We start from the raw sequence: 27057 nt of genomic DNA on the forward strand, positions 1-27057 counted from the left end.
CATGTAATTGTCAAAGTCTTCACTGTGGACACTTTGGGAGTATGGATATTTATCTTTCCCTGATTTGATCAGGTTTTGAAAACAATATGGCGCTTGAAAAAATGAGACCACCACAATAAGCTGTGTCATGTCAAGATACTTCAACTAAAGATGTAGTCAACATCGTCTAGCAGCAAAACATTGCACAGAAATGTCTGCCAAGAATTTAAGCTTTTACAATTTGATTTATACTTTGAGGTTTGGTAAATCCCATGATATTGTTGTACTTTTTAATCACAAGAATAAGCCATGTTTAATCTGGAGCTGGACAAAATCCCACCAAAATTCACTGTTTGCAGAGGAACTATGGTCCATTGCCCATTATCAGACATGGTAATTAGTGTGTTGTGTGCATCTGAGATATTGTCTTTAGCTGATAAGGCTAAGGATTAAATGAAAGAAAATGTTTCTTGGGAATTGGCATGTCACTTGAAATCCTATACGTTAGACAGTTTTATTGCCAATTAAAAACCTTATGTTCAAATTTCCTGCATTACCAGAAGCATACACTGTTGTCAATGAAATGACATGCACGACAACTGATATCATATTAAAAGCCGAGTTCAATTTGTAACCCGTTGTGTTTGTTGGTATTCTAGGTATGAAAAGTAAAAAGCGTTCCTTCTGCATCACTTTAATTTTCAATTTTCAATAAAGAAAAACTTAAAAAGTCCAAAGTTTCGATAAAATTGTGCCCAAGAAACGTGTACATTTTTTTATGCAGATGCACAGATAATTCAAAAACATCATAAAAAGAAAGAGGTATTTAAATAAGCTTGTTGAAACTATCTGATTTGCCAAAGACTAGTCCCCATTTCCAGGGGTCGATTTAACTGCTGTCCCGCTGGTCCATTGGCACGTGGTCAGTTAAAATTAAGAAAGGCATGCTGAAACACAAACAAGATGGCCCGTCTGGCTAGTCAAAATTTCACCCCTTCTCTGTGTATTTTTTATATTTTTTATTTGGACACTGCCCTTGAGTCCTGTAATTTCAATGAGAAAATATTTAGGGTGGTTGAGGTCGTGTGAATGAGTAACCCTAAGTTCATCTCGGTAGATCGCACAACCGTTGGCCATTTTGGAATGTTCTGTACAACAACATCTTTATTTGCTCATAAAATCGCCACAAAATGAGACAAATGGAGGCCAGGATTAAATCTCAGAGTGCAGGAAATAGCATTTGTGGGGTGAGGAGTTCTGAAATGTTTGGAGCCAGGTAACTCAGTCGTGGCCTGCAAAACTTAGTTTTGGGCCAGTTAGTTTGGAGAAGGGCCAGTAACTTTTGAAAGAAGCAAGCTCTGCTGGCTACATACGAAATAGTTGTTAAATCTAACCCTGATTTCAGTTTTCAGTGCTTGAAATAATTGTGTTCACTGTAAACCAACACAGGCAAATCACTCATACTGAAATAATCTTGTTCACTGGACATGCTGGAACCAACACTGATAAAAAGAATCACACTCAAATATTTTAGAGACAAGATCCAAACTGCAAACCTGTAGACAAAACAAGCTGCACAAATTTATCACATCTGAGTCAATATTTTCAACAACTACCAACCTCTAGCATCAACAGACTTTGATCGTCTTCGCCGAGATCCAAGATGTTCGTCATCACTTGCAGAAGACAAAGACTCCGATTCCACGGACTGTCGCCGCCGACGTCGATGTGATCTAGTTGGTTTGCGGTCAATGAAGTCACTACTGAGGAGTATATCAGTGGCTGTGTCGCTCAACTCTCCATTGTCTTCTGCATACAACTTCCTCTGCATGTCGTAGTCACCTGAGACAAGTGAGAGGGACAATATTATTTGTCATAAATATTCAATCTGTTACAAAACTTGGAGTGAATAGGGGGTTAAGAAGATTTGATAGGATTCAAAAATTTACATACGTCTGCTAGTCATAGACAAGCAAAATTCAGGAAGGACTAGTAACATTTCCTTGGAGCTAACAAACCAAGGATCATAATAGTGGTCAAAACCCACAATCAGCAGATCCTGGGATCTAAGGGAGACAACTTTTCACTATGAACTGCAGATGCTTAAACTGAGCGGCCTCACAAGCACCAGAGATTTATCCAGGATTCACAACAATGTACCCTTGGGAAGAAACAATTATTTTGTTCAAATATGTGAATTTTCAAAGTTATCATTTTCCTAAATTCAGAGTTTTTTTAACATTATACTTTAACATTTGCTGCAGACTTGGGGAGCTGGTCTAGATAAAACCCGCCGCACCCCATAACAACTGGAACAAATGCATTGATTCAGTCATTATGAGGATGGACATGTCAATACTAACATTTTTCCTCCATAATCATATTAATAAGAAAACAGCTGAACACCTCACAAATCAACTTCCCGTGCATCAACCCAACCACACAATAGTCATAAAACACTTTGTTATAACACATGATGAAACATACTTTGATAGTTTGCTTATATTTGTTAAGTCAAATACATCTTACGCATGTTGATACAAAGAATTTAAAATACATTCTATAGTTTTCACTATCGTGATGAACAGTTCAGAGAACAAATGTTGTGTTGAAGAAATAGAGGTGTATGAAACATGAAAAGAAAGTGGTACACTGTTTCAGAAAGTAAATGTGATATATATACATGAAGAGATTAAGGTTACAAGCTTCTCTGGTGAAATAAGATCCTGCATAACTATCAACTACATTTTTTATAAAAATAGTTTGAAACAACAATTTCACTTAAAGTCAGGTTATCACAGACACTAAACCATGCTGTTTTATCCCCCAACCTTTATAAGATCTCTCATGATTATAGGAGCTCTCGTGACTGCTTTGTTGCTTGCGGTGTTGAGTCTCATAGTCACGTGACTTCCCAGCATGCACTGCAGAATCCCCGAAGTCGGAGACATAACCAGTCCGTTTATGTCCACCCTCTCTCCACCCTGCTATATAAATGGTTATGTTTAAGAAAACCTCAAATCCTGACCATCTTTTCAATATTAATTTGAACAATATTATTTGAGACTGTTTCCATGTCTTCTGACAGTCATAATTGAATTGTACACAGTGGCGGCATAGAAGCAATTCCTCACAACAACCAACAAATAGGCATTTCTAAACAGATTTTTCACAAAAACATCAATTTTGTATTCTTTGCTCACCTGACCATTTCAAACATTTGTATTTTCTCAAAACAATTTTACAAGAATGTGTCAATGCAACAAATTTGTAATGCTATGAATTCAAAGATTTTCATTAGAATCATACATTTTTTATAATAATTATATCTTTAACCATAATTGTCACTTCCTTTCTGGAGCAATTTATCAAGTGTAATTGTTTTGCATTCAGTTCAGATGAGAAAGAGTGTTATAAGTCAGTGGATCAGACACAATAAACCTACTCCAAATAAATAAATACAAAGCCTACACTATGTTCACACTTGTGGAGAACAGCATCGAATCGTAACAACTGAAATGGGAGACCCTACCATTGTCTGAAATGAACATTTTATATTGCTGTATTGCTTTGGCTATCTCAAACAGAAATATATCACAGATCATGTGACTCAGAACACCGAACTGTGCTCATGATCAATACCATTCCTCTTTTTATGATGAAATCTGGGTGGCCATTTTACATGTTCTTCCAAGCATGAAACTCATTTGTCTCCAAAACATTCAGTACAAAAAATCAGAACAATGTATCTAACAAACAATGCCTTCAAACATACAAAAAAACAATAAGTCTCACAAATATAAATAGACAGAGTAGTAAATAAGTAATACACAGCTTTTGATAGACATACTGAGATTCTTCACCCGCTTATGATCCCTGAGAACAACAACCTGTGAACATGTGTACTTATGGAATTTTAAAATTAAAGATGAAGCTGAAAATTTGTCAGCTCAATGGCAGTATCATCCTAATCGTACAGTGTATTAAATCTCCATTGTACCATGATAAGTACCCTGGTCCTATTTCCCGCATAGCTTTGTATCAGAAGTGACGTCACCAGCTCCATCTCTACCTATCACGAACTGAGCACAGAATTTGTCCAGCTCAACATTCTTAAATCAACAACCAAAATGCCTCTTCTGAGTTTGTCACAGATCTACATTAAACTTGCAGCCTCATCTGAGCAAGTCCTCAGAATATTTTATGGATTCAAAAGGTTATTATAAATGAACATACTTAGTTGCAAAAGATGAATACTAGGATGAGGGTAGGGCGAGTCCTTATGATACAAGATGTTCCAGGGTATTTGAGACCTCACACAAAGGTCAAGTCGAGTACTGGTTCTATAGCCGGTTGTTTCAATGATGAAAGAACAGTGTACATGTAATTTATTTCTAGTGTCTGGTTATTTGAACCAGACAATAGTCGGGAACTGGCCTGGGGTATAAATAACAGTATGGAGATACAAATAAACAGGATAATCATGGATGTGGATTACTGAACAGGCCTACTGTCACCTGGACACTCAGAATATCCCTATCAAAAGCTGAGCAGTAGAGTGAGCGAGTGAATATTGCATGATGCTGACTCAGCAAATATAAAGATTATCAACACAAGCAGTATTAACATTTATGCATGGAAGAAATAGCTTGGATAACTCAGATGATGGAAATCGGCAATATCGTTACAGAGAAAATCAACAACAGCACACTCCATCAACAACAATCACTAGTATATAGATGTTGACATAAAGGCAAGCTGGATGTACATGGCAGAGAATATGACAATATGAGATTACACAGGCAGATCAACATGACCATCCACCATTAGTGACCAGTAATGGACAAACAGACAGACAGAAGGGGAGGTAAGCCTGGCATAGAGCAGAGACAACACACCGAGTTACAGACATACAGACATCAACCCCTCACTCACTGCACCAGGTCCTGTCTCCTACACTGGAGTAGACGTGTAGCCTACATATGACTGGGATGGGAGAGGGGTCATGTACAATCACATGTATTGGGGGGGAGAGGGGCATGAAAATATGTAACATAAAATGGGGGGTCACCCTCTCCATAATCAATGACCAGTCCCCTATGTTGAGCCAATACTTAAAATATGTTTGACCGATATACATGTACCACAAGGCAAGTAATATCATCTGTACCCACCTCCCTCTGAAGCCTTCCACCACACTTATTTTCTTTTATGATAATGTTGTTTCACATTTGAAATGACAAATATACCTGATGACCTTCCATCGGAAACAGTATAATCCCCATCTCTTCACTGTTCCTCGAGTAAAATCAATGTGATAATATAATGTTATACATCCCGTCTGTCACACTAATACATCTCCTCCAGTGAGTTTTACTGTTGTGATGAATTCCCAACACATCTAGGTGTGACCCGGTGCAGTGTGTTGGGAGGACAGAGTCTGTATGGGTGTGACACACGTGTCTCCACCTACCCTCCAGATGGGACACTGAGGGGGTGAGGATACTGCCAATGGGGGTGTCAGTGGCACTGTACCCCTGAGGTGAGGCCCGACCGAGGGAGGTGACACTGGTGACATGATCAGGGTGGAGTGAGGCACTACTCCATGGACTCTGCATGCGGTCACGCACCAGTTTGTAGATTACTACAGAGGGACCACAACAAAAGATTTATGTATCGCTGTTTCAAATGACTACAACTGGCTTACGACAGTGTCAATGTTTTAACACTGACTAAGGGCCACTAAGGACAACTCATACTTTCATACACATCTGTATACCTATTCCAATTCTCATGTATAAACCCTTAACCTGGCAAATTCAGAAAATATGAAATCTTAAATGAAAAACAAGACTTTATCAGCAAATTAAATCAATCAATCATAAAAATGAAACAATATATAAAATATTTAAGAAACTTAAGTTATTATTTCAACTGGACAGATAACAATGGTGTTTTGTTTATCATGTTTCTAGCCAATCCTTGTTTCTATCTGACAACTACAACTGTTTGCATTGTATCAGCAATGCATGATTAGCACTTAAAAACAATAGTGGTGTCTTATACTTGTAGATGTACACAAACACATTACACACAGAAACCTACCTCTTGAATCAAGTTGTGATCCTGCTGACGGCCTCTGGTTCTCAAGATGGCTGTGTTCTCTTCGGTCACGCTCTTTACTCCGATCTGACGTATAAATATCACGTGACAATTGCTCCCTCTCTAACCGAGTTCGTTCAAAAAGACGACTATATTTACTAGAGTCTGTGACTAGTCTGTCTGCCACCTGTCCATCAGGAAGTGACCTGTTTGAGCGACTCTGCACTTCTTGCTCTGACCTTGACCTTTCAAGACCCCCTGATGACACTTTGCCTATTCTATAATTATCAAGATATGTTCCATCTATTCGTCCACTGCGGGTATATTTATAGTCCCTGGACTCTCTGTCAGACCCAAAGCTTCGTTCAAGTGAGGAAACATTGTCTCTTGTTAGAGGAGCTTTTTCTTGTGTCCTTGAACTTTGTCGTCTCAAATGGTCATCTGTAAAACAGTTAAGATTTCTTCATGCTCACCACATGCAAGTCATGTCTCAGCCATCATTTATCAACAAAAGCAAATGAAAATCAAAGACTAAGAAAAGCACTTTATGTTTAATGTTTTCATACCTGCTCTGAGAGTAGTCTCCCTTGTAATCTTGAGATCACGATTGTAGGACACATCTCCTGGTCGCATGCCCCTTCTTACATCTGATCCTTCCTTCAAACGTATATTCTCTTCATTCAGCTGGTAGTTACGGTCTCGTAATGCCAAAAGGTCATCCTTGAGTTGCTGCATCTCTATTCTGGATCTGTAATCCCCTTCTCCATCGCTGAGTCGAGATATCTGCAGAAATAAGGTCTTCATATGTAATTTTGTTATAAGTCACCAGCTACTTATAATTTGGGACAAATAATGATTCTTTTGATGGAGCTGACTGCAGTAACGTTCTTTGTTAGCCAAGACACGGATGGCCCTGTGCAGAGTTGCGTCCCTTGGAAACCCATGACTGTGGGTCCAAATCCTCGTTCGCACCGATTATGTTTTTAGGTTTGTCAGCACCAAACTTGTCCTTCTAGGTTTCACCAAAGCTGTGAATGTCTAAGACCTACATCGCTTCGGGCTTTCCTCCCACTTAAAGCTGACACGCTGTGATATAACTGGAATACAGTTAAAAGCAGCGTTAAACCCATCTAACTCACTCTTTGTCAGCCTATGACCTGTACCTTCTCCTGGAGACGTCTGTTGTCTTGCTCCAGATCATGGACGGAGTGGACTGGACTCTTCCTCAGAGATTCGTTCTCCTGCATCAGCTCCTTGACACGCTTCTCCGACTTGGTCAGCTGCAACATCGCCGTCTCATTGGCCTCCTGCATGTCCTGGATGTGACCTTCAAGGTCATCTGAAACAACATGTTACCTTTGAGTATGGCATCTTGATGGATGTTTCAAAGATATTAATGTAGGTTGTGAGGAAAGATATATTTTAGGGTTACACACAGCCACCAGTCTGAATAGACTAGCCAAAATCCAGGGGGACTACAGGTAGTAGTTTTATACCAAAGTCCAGATATTTTGAATAAACCACTGGTACAAAATGAACTTAGGACAAGTTAAATATGACCAATGCTGTCATACAATGCTGTGTATTTAATCACCAAATATGTGATAATAGCTAAGCTCATCAAAGAAGTAAAACTATGCTTCATTTAATATTATTGAAACTTGAATTCACACAAGTGGTTCCAAAAGAATGAAGGTGATCGTCTTCTTCATTGTTTGTGAACAGAATGAAAAAACACAATATATCTGCTATATGACACTGTAATGACAAAATGACTTATTAACATGATTAACACTAGTGACTGTGAGCCACACTCACAGCTGGATGATCACGACTTGTTTCTGTAAACTTTGGCGCAGGCATGAGACTGTGACAGTAAACTTATATACAGTTATGGCTCATTCATTAACTATATTGGTAAGTGTTCATCCTTTGACGTCAAGATTGATAGTTTAACTGGTTATTCTATCAATTGCTGCACTACTATTTATCATAGGACTAACAAGATCGGGTGTTCAGACTCGCTAACTTGGTTAATGGATGTCATCGTATCCCAAAAGCATAGATTGATGCTCATGATGTCAATCACTGTATTGTCTGGTTAAGACTTGATTATTTCCTGAACACTGTCATAGAGCTGAGATATTGCTGACTGCAGCGTTAAACAACAAACAAACTTATGGACAATTTTACTTGTCAGTAACTTACACTTATGAACATTTAACTTTGTTGTACCAATGCATCATCCTCGCATATCCAGTGCATTGTATCTCTTTTCAATTATGATAACACCCCACATCCATTCACCACCCGAGTTCCATTTCAGAAGTCATATCACCACCTCATCATGCCAATCTCTAACTTAGCACAAAATTTCTGACACTCATGAGTGTTATTTGATAGTGCAACTATTCTTAGCGCTGTGCCATTCAAATTGGGCTAGAAACGAAAATCTGTTGTAGCGAGAGGATCCAGGTATTCATCCAAAAGGAATTGAGATGCAGCACACTGGATGATCAAGGATGCTGCTGCACAAATTGCTGCGTTTTTAAAAATTCCTAAAGGAATAGCTTTTTGTAGTTTGGTAATTTTAATTCTTACAGATGGACTGGTCATTCATTACAGAGGTTCTTGAGGCACTAATATACCGAGAATAACGACCTCCCCTAATGCTTGTCATATTTTTGGATGACCCTGCCTATGTCCAAGTACATTTTTGTCATGAAGCTCCCTAAAAAGACAGAATGCAAAAACACTTCTTATTTTATTATACAATGTCCATTTTATCCAGACCCTCCCCAAATATGAGAATTATTTTTCATGTCCCTCCCCTAGAGACTAATGGTTTTTTGGTGAACACCATCCCCCAACCCATAATAAATAACTGGTCCCTTATACAACTGTATGTTCATGTCATTTATATCTCAGGCAGATTAATGGACACAGGCCCAAAATTTCTAACATGTCCTATGGGCTTACTCTGACAGAATTTCTGCAAGTACTCAAACAGCTAAGTACAAGACATCTTACCGATCTTTCGCTGAAGCGCCAAAGGGTTGTTTGGGGAGTAGTTATCGATGCCAATGGAGTTCCCCTTTGCCCCAAGAGCGGTCAGTTGGTCTTGTAGTTTGACCACCTCCACAGCTAGAATCTCCTTCTCACTCAGCAGGTGCTTGTACTTTTTCTCATACTGAAACACAACACACAGCATGATCATCCTCCATTGTCAAGGGTATTATTTCTCCATTCTATTTGGATAAATACCCTGAACAAATTCGCATGACTGCTACTGTATAATAATACATAAATTGCTAATGATTGGCTAATCAAGCAATTATTTTGGTGTTTCTGTTTCCATAAAACGAAAATCAATTAGGCCAACTAATGTTTCCTGATTGGCTGATAATAGAATGGGTGGAGCTTGTGTTGCATTACTATGCTTACGATGCACAAGCAGATCTAGAGTGGGGGGTGCAGGGGGTCCGGACCCCATACCTTTTAAAAACCAAATGAGAGAGAGGTTTTTGATATTTTGGACCCCTCCTTTTGAAAATGCTGGATCCGCCCTTGCAGTGTCACTGATTTTGTAATGTTGTCTTCTTTTATTTGTGTGTTAATCATTAAATATGCAGATTTAGACTGCACACAGGCTCTTACCTCCATAAACACAAAATATATTGAAGTCAGTTCGTAACAAGTGTGATCGGCTGCTAGTGACCTTATCTCAATCTGGATCCAACCTCTGAGAGAACTGAGCATCAGATGCCTGTATGACCAATGTGACAAAGCTCTCACCTCTCTGCTGGTGCTGCTGTGTCCAAGGCTAGCCTTGGTGTGTTCTAGTTCCTCCATCAAAGATCGGTTGATGTCCTTCAGGTCCTGCACCTGGTCTGTCAGCTGGTGCACCTCCGTCTCACGGCCACTCAGGAGCTTGCGTAGGTTCACTATCGTGTCCTCGTAGTCATCAACCTTCTTGGCATCCTGTACCAGCAATGACAAATTCATCATGATGCTAAGGCATGTGCTAGAGCACAAGGACTCAGTGTCTAACGGAGGAGATATTAAGTTGGAGTCTAAGTCTAAAACTTGATAAATTTTTACAAAATTCACAAATTACAGCAGTGCAGATAAATGCAGATGATGAAAAATCTGTCATCATCCATCTGTTTCTCAGGCTCATCAAATCATCGGAACCTGAACACACACAGTATGTTTTCTTTCAGCCATTATCTACAATGCTGTAGTACCATATTCAATATTTCTGTTAAAATTCTGTAACTAAATATCATTTTAAGGCTCTGTGTTTTCAGTTATACAAATAGAACTTTTTCTTTAAACACCCATTCATAAATGGATTACAAAACTATATATAATTGTAAAAATCAAAATTCATCTGCAATATTATAACATGTTACAATGTACTAAATGTGCAATCATCATAAATACAATATTTGTACATACTTCAGTCAACCTGTACAGACCAAAACCATATTTAATACAAGACTCTGACAACAAAACTTGCCTCTCTGAATCCGTTCTCTGCCAGGGCCCCTGTCACAGACCCAGGTGTAACAGTTCTGCTACTTGACCTTGAAACGGACCCTGACCTTGTCGTGACGAGAGGGCTTCTGATCTGTGGAGAGCCCCCTCCTGCAGGAAGCCGGATATGATTGTCAGGGGTGGAGAGGTGTCTGTCAAGGCCCTGGGAGGAGAGGGGCGGCATGCTGGCTGTACTCCCAGGGCGGTCCTGCGTTATCGGGGGCAGCAGCGGATCACTGTGATGCAGTCCTGTTAGTGATGCTGCTCTTCTTGGCCCCAAGTCACCTCGTGGGTAGTCCAGGTACTGTGACAGCTCCTGCTCACTCGTGACGCTGTGCGGTCTGCTGGAACTGCTGTGCTGACTGCCACCAGCACTGCCTGGTCGAGCTGAGATTTCAGTGCTGACTCGAATCTCCTGACTTCCATAGAGTCTTTCATGGCTGCTTCGGAAGGATTCTAAGATGACTTCATTCTGGGGTGTATGCCTTTGAGAACTTGGCAAACTGAGGTCTTCTTTCACCAAGTCCCTCTGTGGTGTATGCCTAACTGAGCTATGGGCTGATCGAGAAGGGCTTTCAAGAACATCCTCAATAGATTCACTTCTATCTCGGTTAGATCCTCTTGAATATCTCTCCAGTATTTCATCCACAGCTTCAGTCAAGGGTGTGTGGGAGGACCCATGAAGAGATCCCTGATTGGACGGCGGTCTGCTGCTGATGTCAACTGGTGTCTGCCGTAGTGAGTCTTCCAAAGACTGTGACCCTGACCTTCCCCCCGACTGGTACACCTCCCCGTTAAGCACATCCCCCGTTGTTGGAGTATGTCTGTTCGAGCCATGGTAACTTCCAGAATGTTCACTACCTGGTCGCGAAGAAGGGTTGGAGTAGCTGTTTCTCAGAATATCCTCGACTGCATTGCTTTGTGGCGTTTGTCTTGCAGAACTATGATGGGACCTGTTCGACGCCATGTCCAACTCATCGAGTATACTGGTCTTTCCTCCGTCTGTTGCATCCCACTGTGGGGTTTGTCTAGCAGAGCCATGAGACGATCCATGAACTGAACCAAGGTTGCTATGGTTACTGAGCACTGTGTCCTCATTGTCTCCATAGGGTTCAATAGCAACATCCCCAACCGGTGTATGTCGAACTGAACCATTTAATGAATTTGAAAGTTCCGATTTCAATGACATGTTGACCTCATGTTCCAGACTGGTATCCAATGTCTCCTTGTGTAGCATCTGTTGACGGACTAGATCTTCATATTTGGATGTCACATGGATACCATTTTCTGCACCACTATCCATTTTTGGCAGCCCCGCAAGATCTGTGTTAATATCTCTGTATGTGTCTATATTTTTGGCTTGGAGATGTTCTTGAAACTTTTCTTCTACTAGTTGTGTTTCATTTGCCTTGACCACATCTTCAATGACGTCTGAAATATAGCAAGCATGCTCATAAATTTTAAGATGTTATCTATTTTGTATATTATTAATAGTAGAATCAGAATATCAGTTTTGCCTTCAGTGTATTATGCAGGTTCAAGATAGAGCAATTTGATAGTATTATTGTACCCATCCTAACTACCACAAATGTAATATGCTATTCTCCACCTCAAATCAAACATCTTTACTTACAGTCTATGTAAATATGTTTTTTAACAGTAAAGAAACATATATAGCTATTTGCATGATGACCTTGATTATCCTAAGTAGTAATACTGTCTGTTATTGTACATCCTAAAACAAACATTACTGCGCTTGGTCTGTGTCATATACATATGTGTGTGTTCATACTTGTACAATGGGTCGGTGGCCTCATTTTGGAATAAACAACAATACAATAGTGCAGTTTAAAGTATAAATTTGGAGATAAGCATAATTTTTAGCGTTATGAGATTTGAGATTTGCATGTTACCGACCTGTGTTTGAAAAAAATATCTAAGTTATAAATTAAGGTGTCTTTTACACAATACTTACATTGAGAATATGTCTGCAGCAATCTCAAAGACCCTCCTTAATTTATAAGACTGTTGTGAATTAGCGTGTTTGGAAATTCATGTCCGTTTTCAATTTACACTTGTGTTAAAATACAGTTCTTCAGTAGGCTATCTTCACTTGGATTGGCAGATAAAAATAACTCCACTAATCGAAGTTATCGATCACAAGAAGCGATAGCGAAACGAACATTGAACCACATTAATATTTCAGAAAGACAAACATGCACACTAAAATACCTCTCTGTTTCATCCTACTGCCCATAAGACGTGACCACGTCCGTGCTAAAGTCACTCTGACATTTAGGTATACCCTACCAGACTGTCAACTTCGACCGACATTGTAACTAAGCATGTTTCAACACGCGACTTCCGCGACTATATGCGATATTTTCATTATGACACCAGAGTGATATGATAATAACCACTTTACAGAGTGAACTATTCCGTTTTCACAACAGACCTTACCTTCCTTCAACGGCGATTGTGTGAGATAGCTGAGCTATTTGTGATCGGGCCGGACAAATAAGATTGTTTACAAATTACCGCTCGTCGTCACGGCATGTGCTTGGCGGTTGCTGTAAAAGTTCCACTGATCAGTACGGGAAACGGAATCGGATTGGTGAAAATGTGTCACGTAATCAGCACCTATTGATATTCTAATTAGGTTGTTTGTACCGTTAATGAACCGAGTTTCAGACCCAGCTTTTACAATACGAGTAGTTCATTTCTTCTGGATCAAATGTCGCCCGAGGCCACAGGTGTAGTCATTGAGCTGATTATTGATTCAATGTTCGTATAAAGGCACATGAACACCCATTACCGCTATGTAATTAATTCTACCTGTCGGGGATAACAAAAGCTGGATAAATGCGCTACCTAAGCCTAGATTCTAATAATCGCTTGTAAGATTTCTCTTAATCGACTAAGATTTCCCAGTACGCACTCTGTCTTTTTATTTCAATAAACTTTATGACGTAACTTGATTATAACGTTTAATTACGTCAGCGTGTATTTCCTTTCTGCGGGAATAATATACTCTTTGGTGGTAACTCCACATACCGATCGAGACTTTCATGAAAAGAGGTTAAGTTAACTGAACTGTGATAAATATAGATATATTATTTAAATATATATAAATAAACATATACAAAAATAAATAAATATTTATTTTTGTAGATATAAGATTTATGGTAGGTAGTTCTAGAGCTACTAAACTGCCGGACAAAAGAAAGTATACACTTGAAAATGGGATTTGACCATAACATTACAAACTTTTAGAAAACGTTATAGGGCTGAAAACAGTCACCGAAACACTGCAAACAGAAGCTCCAAAACACAACTACGATACCCGTATCAAATACACCACCATCGGATATCTATACTTTTTGTGTATGTCATTATTGGCCATCATCAAACATGGGTGTATACTGTCTTTTGCCCGGCAGTTTATTTACGCTGCTATAGATGTTATATATAGTAAATATATACATTCACGCCAGTTTGTGAAACTGAAGAAAAGAAGAAGAAAACACATGAATGTATATAAACATTGCAACAAACACCGCTTTGAACATAATTTCAAGTATTGGTGATCAAACACCAAGGATCTTCATGGGGTGCAAATCTGGTAACTACAGCGAGAGAACCTGGAAACCGAAGCACCCCATCATGACTACCCACGTCCTGCATGCATGGACGAGATGTACCATACAGTGCACACACTGATCTAGAGGACTGGGGGGTAACGCGAAATAATCCCCCTCTCCAGAAATGAAACTCTACTCGGGTATTACCAAGACATGACGATAGTTACCACATCCATTGTTACTGATGTAGTTCGGAGCCCAGAGCTGGCTGTCCATCCCACTGTACTTAGACAGGCAGTCTACTCGGCCACACGTTATTACTCCCTGTGTTTTTTTCACGAGGCGGTAGTAACATTTGCAACACTGACATCTTCATTAACAAAGCCTAATGATCCAACTCATTCCTATTGCAACCAGCCTCCTACAACAAAGCGACCCTTTTGCCCTAATGGGATCCCCGACTGTGCATAATAAAGTATTAGGCCCGTGAAGATTCGGGGTAGAGCAACCCATGCTTGCCGTAAAAGGCGACTAACCGGCTCGAGTGGTCAGGCTCGCTGACTTGGTTGATGCATGTCATCGTATCCCAATTGCGTGGATCGATGCTCAAAATATCAATCACTGGACTGTCTGGTCCAGACTCGATTATTAACACACCGCCGTCATATAGTCGGAATATTGCTGAGTGCGGCGTAAAACAACAAACAAACAAACCAACTACACACATGTAATGTAACAAAGTGTACATGCACACGAATTATGTTTACGCCGTTATGACCATTAAAGGGAATCATATTGAAAAAAATACTTGCATGGGTGAAATTCCAAAAGTAAGTTTCAAGTGGTTTATATATAGTAACCCGACTAGTATAGCGATATACCTTATATATGTACCTTCGTATATAGCATAAAGGTAGAGTACTTGCACTCTCGAAAGTTCTGACGGTCGTGCTGATGCAAATACAGAAGTAATCACCATGGATGTGAAATTAATTGAGAGAGAGAGAGAGAGAGAGAGAGAGAGAGAGAGAGAGAGAGAGAGAGAGAGAGAGAGAGAGAGAGAGAGAGAGAGCTTACATGTATACTTCTATTGTTTATTTAAGCAGCGTAAATCGACAGTGTCGTGTATTGGGCGCCCTTACCGTCTTTGATGTAGAGATCAACCTCGAACGTGTAGGGGCGGACATTGTGATCCTCCACAGGGTAGGTAGCGCCCTCTACGACGAGGTTGCCATGGAAATCTCCACTCGGCACCTGCATCTCCACCGAGTAGAAGACAGCTTGGGCGTCATTCCACGACAATACCACTGGCTCGTTCTGGGGACAAGGACAGAACTGCGTGTTAGGAATATACTGTACAGGATAATATTCGTTCATATGGTAGAACATAACAATATTGTTTATCTTGCAAAGTATGCTATGAACATACCGTAAAGCCCATTAACTACATTGATGATGTGACGTCACCAAGTGGTACACGAAACGAACATTCTATATCAGCTACACAGCAACTGCCCGTGTGGGTGTCAGAGGAAAAGCAGTTGGATTTCAAAGCAATACAACTTAAAGTTGATCTCCCTTGTAATTCACCGGGGCGGTCTGGTAACCTAGTTGTTAAAGCGTTCGCTTGTCACGCCGATTCCCGACATGGGTACAATGTGTGAAGCCCATTTCTGGTGTCCCCCGCCGTGATATTGCTGGAATATTGCTAAAAGCGGCGTAATACCATATTCATTCATTCATTCATTCATTCATTGTAATTCAACATCCAGATTGGATTGTACCCCGTTTCAGAGAATGAAAGTTTAAGATACTGCGTGACAGTGATCTCCATGAACCAGAAACACGTGTGAAGTTGATACACCAGTATATGTTGTTGCATAGTGCCTGAATGAGTGAGTGAGTTTGGTTATCACCGCTTTGAACTGTATATCACGGTACGTCTGCTTGATGTCTGAGGCAAGGTCTGAGTCGTTTACAACTTTGGTTAAAACACAATATTTGTTTATTGTTTAACGCCAGACTCATCAATATTCCAGCTATATCTGGACCGAATCATGACCAGTCAATCCAGTGATTGACATCATGAGCATTGACCCACGCAATTGGGACACGATGACATGCATCAACCAAGTCAGCGAACCTGACCACCCGATTCGTAAGTCGTGCCTCTTACGACAAGCATGGCCTGATGAAGACCTATTCTAACCTGGATCCTCAGGGTCAGGTAAGTAAAACACAATAGCAAGTATAGTGCTTACAAACACTGAAGTTTAATTAGGGCGAATCTAAGGACCATAGCTGTGTTTCTGGCACAACTGAAAGACGCAACTTTGTAAAATGAATTGCGACGCCTTAGACGACTTCGTTATAACCGTAGTTTACTGTAGACTAAAAGCGAAGGGGGAGACAACTGTGATTGCCCCACACCCGCGCACTGAATACATGCATGCAACCAAGTTTTCACCCAACAGTCAAGGTTCAGCCTTTAACACTATGAAATATTCATCCCCCATTGATCTGCTATATAATATGATCAGAAAACTGATTATAAATGCATAACCTTATATCTTCTCTTTGTAATAAACCCGATGACATATCAATACACCCTCCTTCACGTGTATAATTGATGACAATCGCATTGTCTTTGTATTTTCGTTGTGGTAACGCTGCTACCGGGCATGCGGTGACTGTAACGACGAGAAATAATACCAGCAACTCCATCGTGGGGAACGACACACAAGAGTACTTGATCAGTGAAATCGGGTGTCTATAAACCTGCCAAGGTTGGGTGGTTGTCAACGAGGGATGCCGATGTACAGGCGCAGGTTTTTGTACAATCATTAAAGTTTGAATGTCTAGTTTTATTCTTTACAGAAGTCGCACACACATATACATAACCTAGTCGGTGAAAACGTACACTTAAAGACAAAAGTAACTTCAGAAGAAACTAACAAATACTTTAAAGTACGTTGGGTTTTTTTTAAATATGTCAAGCGTTTTAAGCGTTTTGGTGTTTAATGTGAATTAAGATGGACTCCACATAGGCCTTATAACGATTATTAATTTTCAGAGTATTTATTTGTTTTAATGCTACAATAAAAAAAAATCACAATCCGCTATGCAATTTCTGTGCTCTTCACACAGGTAATAGTAAAATACCACAACCCATTGAAAATTTTCTGCAGCTTTAAAGGGAAAGACAGGTTTAAGTGACTTTCTTGTTGATCCCTTTAAAACGCCTCGATGTTGAACTGGACTGTCCTGACAAGCGGTTTGTTGTGTACACGGTGAGATAAGGCCCCATATCATGATAGTTGTTATACAGTTTCAGTCATTAATAAACGGATATGATCATTTGGTGGACCCCCAACGGGTTAGCAACAAACCCAATGGAAGAATGCAAAAGATTCTTTACTATGAAGTAGGGCTGCAACGAGTACACTATATGAGGCGAGTATGATACGTATCATGAATATAGGGTAACGAATACGAAACATTTATTCACGAATACAATAACAAGTTACTTCCGGTGTTACGTGCTCACGGTAATCAGCTGTTACTGTCTTTTGCATTGGGGGAAAACATCGTGTCAGTGTAAAACTTGAGTTAACTAGAAATGTACGTAAATGTATGTCATGGTTTTGCTTAGGTTGAAACATTTCTGTGATATTTTTTGTGAAGCAAACAGGCAATACATTGCAACAGTGACGCTTATACTATAGCCTCATGTTTTGGTTGACAGTACCATTAGGGGCCTTGACAAACTGACACAAGTTACGCTACTGCTGGCTTGTTTATATTCCATTTTGCATATCTCGCTTTGATAAATAACCGACAAGTTTAAAAAACACACTCTTTACCAAAAAATCGTACGTATTCGATTCTAGTGACCACGAATAACAAATTCAACTCATGAAGATATACGGTTCGATTCATCGAATACGCGAGTGAATCGTAACAGGCCTACTATGAAGCAGTCATTAAAAGTCCGCTGTATCAAGTACTGATCGTGCACGACCTTCAAACAAAATGATGGTTATGGCGTAGCTTTAATAGTAACAATAAACACCATTTGCTATATTGCGGCTTTTGTATGGTGATAAACACAGTGATCACTGTCGTGCTACATGGTCCTCGTTCTTGGGATACAGGGTGTGGAAGAGGAACGTGTTAATCTCTGTATCCACCGACAATACACCGAGTGGGTTGTATCATGACGTCGTAAATCCTCATGGATCTATCTTACACTGTCTGACTGCACAGGGGTGACATATCGCCTTCGTGTCGTGTTATAACAAACAGAAACACAACATTAATATTCTGGTGAGGTTCACGCAAATATGTGCCCTCATTATGACGTAGCCTTTAAGACGGCCGGTGATTTACATCCAGGAGGTAGTGTATTTTATCTTTTCAAATACTCTAGTATATATATATACATGAGCATTAATTATAAATCACCCAATTTTGGACTGATGTGATTCACACAAATAATAAAGCTGACACAAGCAATCGGTACCGATTTATTGGCGTTATGCCAAGAAACCTAGAAATGTTCATTTCAATAACACTGTTTGTTTCACTGTTTGTTTGTTTATTTAACGCCGCACTCAGCAATATTCAAGCTATTTGAAGGCGGTCTGTAAATAATCGAGTCTGGACCAGACAACCCAGTGATTGGTATCATGAGCATCGATCTACGCAATTGGGATCGATGACATGCATCAACCAAGTCAGTAAAATTCGTACGTATTCGATTATAGTGACCACGAATAACAAATTCTATTCATGAAGGTGTACGGTTCGATTCATCGAATACGCGATTGAATCGTAACAGGCCTACTATGAAGCAGTCATTAAAAATCCGCTGTATAGTGCATTCGTGTACGACCTTCAAACACAATGATGGTTATAGCGTAGCTTTAATAGTAACAATAAACACCATTTGCTATATTGCGGCTTTAGTATGGTGATAAACACAGTGATCACTGTCGTGCTACATCGTAGGCAAGAAACTCGTTCTTGGGATTGCTTGTGTCAGCTTTATTATTTGGGTTGCTGAAGACCTATTCTAACCCGGATCTCCACGGATCTTCAACAACACTAAAAAGTATCAGCACTCAGCCAACACCACGAATCGGACTGTCACATTATGCAGTGGAAAACCAACGAAACAGTATCTGGAATATCCGCCCCTCTCACGAGTGATTCTCGCGATACTCTGCCATGGGGATGTGCAAAATGTACTCTTCTTTTCCCGAAGTTATTTCCAGTCACGGCGAGTTATGGCAAAGGGTGTGTCAACATCATGTAATGGCTAGCTCATGCGTCAACACACCTTATTCAAATGCACTTAATTTTTACAGTAAGAGGTTAACAGTGAAAGGTTAACGTTATTCTAATCTAACATTGCCAGTCAAGTAAGACCTATGCACTGTGCTAATTTATTAGTTTTCCGATCACACACGATAACGACATATCTGAGTAACAATACACGGTTGCAACTGACACGATTCATACGGGCAGGTTTAATTCAAAACTGACTTCAAACCGACGATGATATAGACTATGAATTTATTGTGGAGAAACGATAAATATCATTTATTCATCTGTGACATGTTGCACAAACCGACTGTAAGACTATTGTAAAGTATACTTACACCTACGACAGCTGAAGTGCTACTTAACCAGCGTCACTTACACACTTCAACACATAAGATAAGTACTTCTAAATTAGCGTTGAGAACGACTGCTACCGTAACTATTTTAACTCCCACACTTTAACATAGCCTTACGCCTAACTCAGGGTTACAATCGCTACTACCATAATCAGCACTCCAACGTAGACCTACTATTGATTTAGACTTACAGTTGATACAATGCTTATCGTAACGGCCAAAAAATTAACGTAGACCTACGACTGAACACACCTTACGATCGCTATCATGGTTATCATAAGGTAAAAAAATTAACGTAGATCTACGACTGAATTAAGCTTACGACTGTGACATGACTATCGAAAAGTTTTGTCGGAATAATATCTGTGAAGGGCTAATGTTGTATTTTTAAACCGAATAACTGACGTTAAATGAAGTTTCTTGTATCTCACAAACTTCAACATAGACGAACGACCTGATAAGCGACGGTACTTGGTTTGCAACACTCACCGGCTTGTTGGATGAGAAGAAGATCACTTCAGCCGAACTGGTGGGGACAGTCTTCGCCCACCGGTACCTGCATACGGCGGCAGGTCGACTATCCATGCCTGGAAGTTCTTCCTCTGCGGTCTTCGTGTCCTCCTTCTTTTCCCCGGACACCACAGACTCAGACGAGGCAGTTTCCCCAGCGTTCGCTTTGGGGCCGTCCTCTGAAGAGAATAAGTGCACGTCATTAGACCAAGTCAGTTCTTACACTTCAGAACGTTTGTAAACGCGGACATGGAAACAAGCCCTGACTAATCAACTAAACGTCACAGAATTTACATAACATAATTTGTTTCCCAAGATTCTGACCGTTTGCACGCGGTCGTGTAACGGGTTGTGTCACAACATGCTCGTGTACGTATTGTCACATTGTCTCAGCCCTCATGACTTTGCATGCTAATGTTGGTTTATAATTAACAATATTGATCTTGTAATTAGGCGCCTATCACATCATAGTGTACGACTTTGAACACCTGGCTATAATTAGTGAAGCCCTATCGGGGTTAGTTTGTACAGGGTCATATCAACAATGGTGGTGCTCGTGTTCATCTGAACCTGGTCTGCATAGACACAAACTTCATACATAACCTCATGAACATTGTGGACAACAGATGAAAGTTGAGGTTCAGATATAGGATTTCATATTGACCAATTTCTAAATTTTGTGTAGAGAGGTCGTGGTGTTAAGCACCTATACTAACGTGGTACTTACTTACTTACTTACTTTGGAGATTTAACGTGCGCTTTCCGACTGATGCGTATTTCGCACACGGGCCCGGCCAGGCCATTTAATGTGTTTCCGAAAGGGGCGAGGGTGGTCTGTGCAACCCAAGAGGGGGCTTTAGGGGTTGCTTATATAGAATTTGGGAATTTTGAGATTTGGAATAGATGCCGATGGGGTTGGGGAGGAGAACTAAGGGAGCTGGGTATATGGTGGATGATTGTTTGTTTATGTGATTTTGATTTGGTAGGTTATTATGGTTTTAGATGCGTTTTATTAGTTCCGTTTTGATTAAGAATACGCCTAAGGCCTTGAAGTTTTCTAGTTTATTTTGTGAGTTTAGTATTGCTTCTAGAGTGAGAGCCTTGTTTAGATTGAGGGTGGTTTGTAATGCGGTTCGATGTGTTAGGTAGTGTGTGCAGTGGATGAGTGCGTGTTCTGGGGTTTCTGGTTGTTTGCAGTGTGGGCAGTTACCTGTAGTGTGTTTTTTAATTTTTTTTAGGTGGTTATTTAGGTTGGTGTGTCCTGTTTGGAGTTTAGTGATTACTCTGTCGATTTTTTTTTATGGATGGAGAATTTTTGGTTTGGTTAGTGGTTTGCTGAGCACTCTTTTGATTTGGCTATTTGAGTTTAGATATAGGTTATGCCATTTTTTTGTGATTTTTTGTTTGTTTACACTTTTAATTTCTGATTTTGAGATGGGTAAGTTTAAGCTTATTTCTGGGATTTTGAGGGATAGTTTAGCTGCTTTATCGGCGTTTTCATTACCGTATATTCCTACGTGGGCGGGTATCCACAAGAAGGTTATTTGTCTGCCTGCCTTAGTTAGGTCGTTGGAGCTTTTAAGTATTTGATTTATTAATTTAGGTCGGTTTTTGGTATTTTTGTTTTGGAGGGCTTGTAGTCCACTTAGGGAGTCAGTAAGTATTAGGATTTTTTGGTGTTTTTTGGATTCTTGATTGTGGAGGGCTGAGGCCATGCCCATTAGTTCTGCCGTGAATATTGATTGGTTATTTGGGAGTCGGAAGGATTGTGTGGTTTTAGTTGGTTGTGTGGTATGGACTCCGAAACCCGTGTGTTTGGAGGTCGGATCTGAGGATCCGTCCGTGTAAATGTGACACCAATTTGGCCAATTTTTGTGTATGTATGCTAGTGTGGTAGTTTTAGCTATGTTTGGGTCGGTTTGCTTATTTATTTGGCTAGCTAGTGTTGTGTCTATTTTGGGTATTTTAAGTTTAGGGGTGAAGATATTTGATTGTTTTCAGTTTTGTTTAAGATTTTTAATTTGGTGTTCATTTAGGTAGTTTGTTATTCTTTGGGATATTGGGGTAAGTAAGGGGTGTTTACGAGCTAGAGCTTGGTTTTTAGGGCTGATGTTTTGGTTTATTAAGTTTTGGATGAGAGGGTTTGATTGGGACGCGGCCCAGAAATTTAAGCTTAGCTGTTCCCTGCGTAGACTTAGTGGCATTTCTCCTGTTAAGGCCTGAAGTGAGGTGTAGGAGGTGCCATGTTGGGTGCGTGTAATGAGTTTGAGAGCCTGATATTGTATTGAGTCAAGTTTTTTAGATAGAGAGTTGTTTAGGGTGTTGTATATGGCGCAGCCGTAGTCTAGTTTTGATCTAATTAGGGATATGTAGAGAGAGAGGAGAGTATCTTTGGAGGCTCCCCAGTTAGAGCCAGTTAGGAATCTTAGGGTGTTTAGGTCTTTACTGCATTTAGTTGTTAGGTTTTGGATGTGAGCATCCCAGGTGAGATGTTCACTAACGTGGTTGTAAGTAGAACCTTATATCTGTAGTTCATTACACCTATACGACCCCCTTATCTGTTTTCATTCCTACAGCGGTAGTTTCTACTCCGATACATTATACACATGAGCATTAATTAAGTACCACCGGATATGTGCGACTATAAAACATGACTGCTGTTATTCATTGTTGGAAACACGACAAAAGAGTAGTAAACTGACGAACAAAACGCCTGGCACTTCAATCACATAAAGTTGAAGTTGACACCAGCAACCGGTACCAATTTACTGGCGTTATGCGAAGACGTCTAAAAACGTTCATTTCAACAATGCTGAAATGTACCAGCACCCACGAATCGAATCTCACTATGCAGTGAAATACGATTATTGTCAAAACAGGAACAACCACTGACTCCGCAATCAGTATCTGGAGTGTCCACTCCTCTCACGGGTGACATTCGCGAGGCGTCTCCTCACGTCTGATAAGCAGCATTGAGATCCTGGTGCAGTGTCTAGGTCAGTTCATTCAGGTTTAGAAGTGGAGGGTCTCCAGCTCTCACTTTGCGGCCAAGGTAAACCCAAAGGTAACATGGGTTCAGATCAGGGTTTGTCAATATTTTTCGGAATTGGATTTTGAATCAGGTGGTGCTTAATTAACGCCCATGTGAATATTACGCATTGGTCATTAAGCATACATACACAATATGTTGTTTTCCCATACAGAAAACCTATTCAGTGATTAACACCTTCTGTCAACAAATCATGGGATAAAAAGGGTTAATTGCGCCGTTCAGTTAATATGAAATCATATCCCACTAATCCGTATTTAACAACACACGCCGTCCGCCGGAAGCGTCTTCCGTGATATCAGAGTAATGGGGTGATGTGTTACAATTTGTGCTGTGAATGAGTTACACCACTCGTGTAGATTACACATGATTGCCATCCACCTGTACATATACTAATCGATAATCCTATTCATTGTGTTACGGCTGGGCTCTATTATCTGCGATGCGGATGCACCATGGCAGTTCTTATCGACTTTAAACACCCAGGGTTACTGTTTTATCAAGCTTTACGTCACTCAGTATTACACAATTAAGGCATATCAAAACACTGATTCATACGAAGTGCTTGTTCACTTACCTGACCTTGTCAAAGCAAACGCTCAATGCAAATATTTGTATGTGTTTTTATTGAATTATTACTCCGTTGCCTAGATACTGGTGGAAATATAAATAAAAACACATCTCCTTGCCGTTCAAGGCAGAATATTTATAGTTTCGGATTCATCATACAATAGATTTTACAATAAATATGCATGTAAACTGTCCTTAATATAATTACATATGTGTAACCTTTAGTTATTTACCACATACCTTTTACAGACGACGTTAATATTGCACGAATGCTTTAAAGGGTTTTTTTAGCCAATAGTATAATTTACACATTATTCACGGCGGCGTTGAGTAGATATGGCCTTAATGACTAACAATATTGCCACCCATTGCATTAAAACCTGTTTTATGTTACCCAAATAATGAACAATAGTCCGTACAAATCTTGGTAAGATAAAAATCAGAATTTTAAATTTTCTGAAAAGGAAATACCTTCCGGGCACAATGTCACCTTGGTAGCCATATAAATAATGTACGAAAACATAAGAAGACTATCGACGTTAAAATATGTGCAGAACGTTTCAGTACGATATGGTTCTCAGATTTGGGATAAATGCAAATGGAATGTCTGGTGGTTAATATAGTTAAGTCTACATCACAAATTGTCTAATGTTTCACAGAACACACACGAATCAATGTTTAAATTTGTCGTCAGAAAATTGTTTCATATTTGAAGCAATTGTTTCACAATCCTGTCACCAAAACATATAAATGTGTATAATATTTACCGAACAGGGACGTCATAACGTGAAGAAAAGTCAGCATCGAAATGAAGATGCCTCGAAATATGGAATAATCCGAAACGCGAACGCTGGATGAAGGAAGGACTTCTCCTCCAAGCTCAGCCGTGTGCCCTGTGCTCGGTCAGCGCAGGCCAGGCCTTCGACAGCTCGCGGAGGTCGATACACCGTATGTAAAACGCTAATTGGGGAAACATATGCATTGTCACATCGCCGCGTTTGTCCGGCTCCTGTATGGCTCTTTTGATCAATAAAGACCTATGTCAAGTAACACTGATATGCAGTTAAATAATATATATCATGTTGGTTTATAACTGACAGATCACGTGACCTTGGGTATTACGATTTATAAGTTGAGTTGACGGTGGGATATTAATGCATTTCTTACATGTGGGTATGTAATTGGAGTTAGCGGATTTGTAAACGTTGAATGACATACCCTTTGTTTTGTGTAGGAAAGATTATTGTAGTAGCCATAATACTATATAAACACAATAGATATGGCATTGCCTGTTATGTAGTAAATAATCAACTGGGACTTATGCTATTCAGGAGAAGCAGATTAACAGATGGCGATAATAAGCTGACAAGTCACCCTATACACCAAGTCTATATTTGTCGTTATAGCAGACCCAGTTAAGCTTGTATCTCCTTGTAGCCCTGTTCTTTATTATTTCTGGTGTATTATCATTGTCTCTACTAACACTACACCATTGATGCGTGGTATATGCGATGTTTATATGTACATATCAGTTCTAAATGTATCCCAACATACATGTAGACCTAGTTCTACCAAGAGGTCGGCATGCAAACATACTTAGGTGTGCTCATTTATAGTGTATATCCTTTAAAGGAGCAATTACTTTGGATGCACCTATGGACATGACCGATTTCGCAGATAATAAGTTGCTCACCGTTCTCGATGGTGGACATGGGTTGATGTACCCTCTATGTTTCACGAGCTCGAAGGGCGAAATACATAAACTAATAACCCGTGTATCCCGAGGGACCGGTGGGCAACGAATTCCTCTTACCGCACACCGAATTATATTGCAGGTATGTTGTGTACTGCATGCTTTGGTCCTAAGGGGTAAAAATACCACAGTTAGGCAAAATAGCAGACGACAGAAAACTAACTTAGAGTTATTGCCCCTGGATTTATTTCATTCGGAAAATATCGCAAATATCCGGAGAATGGCGTGTTACATCATTAATTTGAGATACAAAATTGCGATTGATTGAAAATCTAATGCAACAGTTCGGCAATTCGCGCGGGGACTGAGGCTTACATTTTAGCGTGCTACATTGAACCAATCAGAATCCAACATCCATGTGTCAGGTAAGATAGATATATATAGGTTCTTTTAACTGGTACTCTGATGAAATGAAAACTGTCGAATATCCTCACGGCTTTTATAAAACTTACTTAAATTCCGAAAGGTAACATACCTCGAACTCAAACAGGCTGGCATGCATAAATATTATTTCAGAAATAAGGAAAAACCTCGTAAGCACTTCTAATTCCAATATTTATGTGTTGGATGATTTCACCTCGGTAACACCTGCAACACGCTACAAATGCACTAGCCCCACGACACGTGCAACACGGTAGCGATTATAAACCTCAATGTTTCTAGTTTGTTTGTTGTTTAGCGATGCACTCAGCAATATTCCAGACTGGTTTGAAAGAATAAACTGTCTTGTTCGGACTTTGTGACATCCCGAGTTGAATGTAAAGTTTTCAGTTATGTATTCTCGCTTGTAGGATTGGGTGACGTGTCTTACTTCAAGAACAACAGTGCATATAACATAACCCACTGCAGATAACAGTTATTAATCGCTTGAAAAGTACATAAAACGTATATTAAAACATCATTCAAAGTCAGAAACTGATTTTGTGTTGGTACCGGTCACGTGACTGCACTCGGCTTAAATATTCGCCTCCAGCACAATTTGTAATACCTCTAGCACCAGTACTTGGCTGGTTGCCAAAACGGATCAATTTCCTCCACATGAATGAACAGCATTGTTGACGTGAACACTTACAGTCAGCCCGAGTTACCTCAAACACAATAGCCTTGTCTGCCTTTGTCGTTTCGGTTTAAAAGGGTGATTTCGCGATTCAGCATTATATTGGCTTATATTGGAACAAATCGGGTTTTGAGGCGCAGATTTACTCTTAATATATTGATAATGTCAAATATTGAGTTATAGCTAATATGGTGATATAATTTGATATAATGTACAATATTGTTGACGGACTCTTT

At 39.9% G+C, this 27057-nt stretch overlaps 1 protein-coding gene across 5 annotated transcripts in view; it reads right to left on the minus strand.

Moving 5' to 3' along the window:
• LOC139474694 (uncharacterized) overlaps positions 1-27057 on the minus strand; it is a 48574-nt gene that overhangs the window by 7655 nt on the left and 13862 nt on the right. Inside the window, exons 1-12 of one of the 5 annotated variants that reach the window (XM_071257791.1) lie at positions 24779-24891; positions 20372-20571; positions 15344-15518; positions 10604-12051; positions 9877-10062; positions 9112-9271; positions 7245-7420; positions 6648-6864; positions 6085-6522; positions 5453-5623; positions 2811-2963; positions 1600-1821 (exon numbers count right to left, since the gene is read on the minus strand). In XM_071257791.1, the coding sequence (XP_071113892.1) occupies positions 1600-1821; positions 2811-2963; positions 5453-5623; positions 6085-6522; positions 6648-6864; positions 7245-7420; positions 9112-9271; positions 9877-10062; positions 10604-12051; positions 15344-15518; positions 20372-20571; positions 24779-24815 (3583 nt within the window). In that variant the 5' untranslated portion in view covers positions 24816-24891. Of the gene's footprint in view, positions 1-1599; positions 1822-2810; positions 2967-5452; positions 5624-6084; positions 6523-6647; positions 6865-7244; positions 7421-9111; positions 9272-9876; positions 10063-10603; positions 12052-13080; positions 13127-15343; positions 15519-20371; positions 20572-24778; positions 24892-27057 lie in introns of those variants that run through there. The other 4 variants (XM_071257790.1, XM_071257793.1, XM_071257792.1 and 1 more) reach the window with 4 other exon arrangements.

The sequence above is a fragment of the Haliotis cracherodii genome, unplaced genomic scaffold (assembly GCF_022045235.1).
Source record: "Haliotis cracherodii isolate W230 unplaced genomic scaffold, xgHalCrac1.p SCAF_3, whole genome shotgun sequence".
NCBI classification, from domain to species: Eukaryota; Metazoa; Mollusca; class Gastropoda; order Lepetellida; family Haliotidae; genus Haliotis; species Haliotis cracherodii.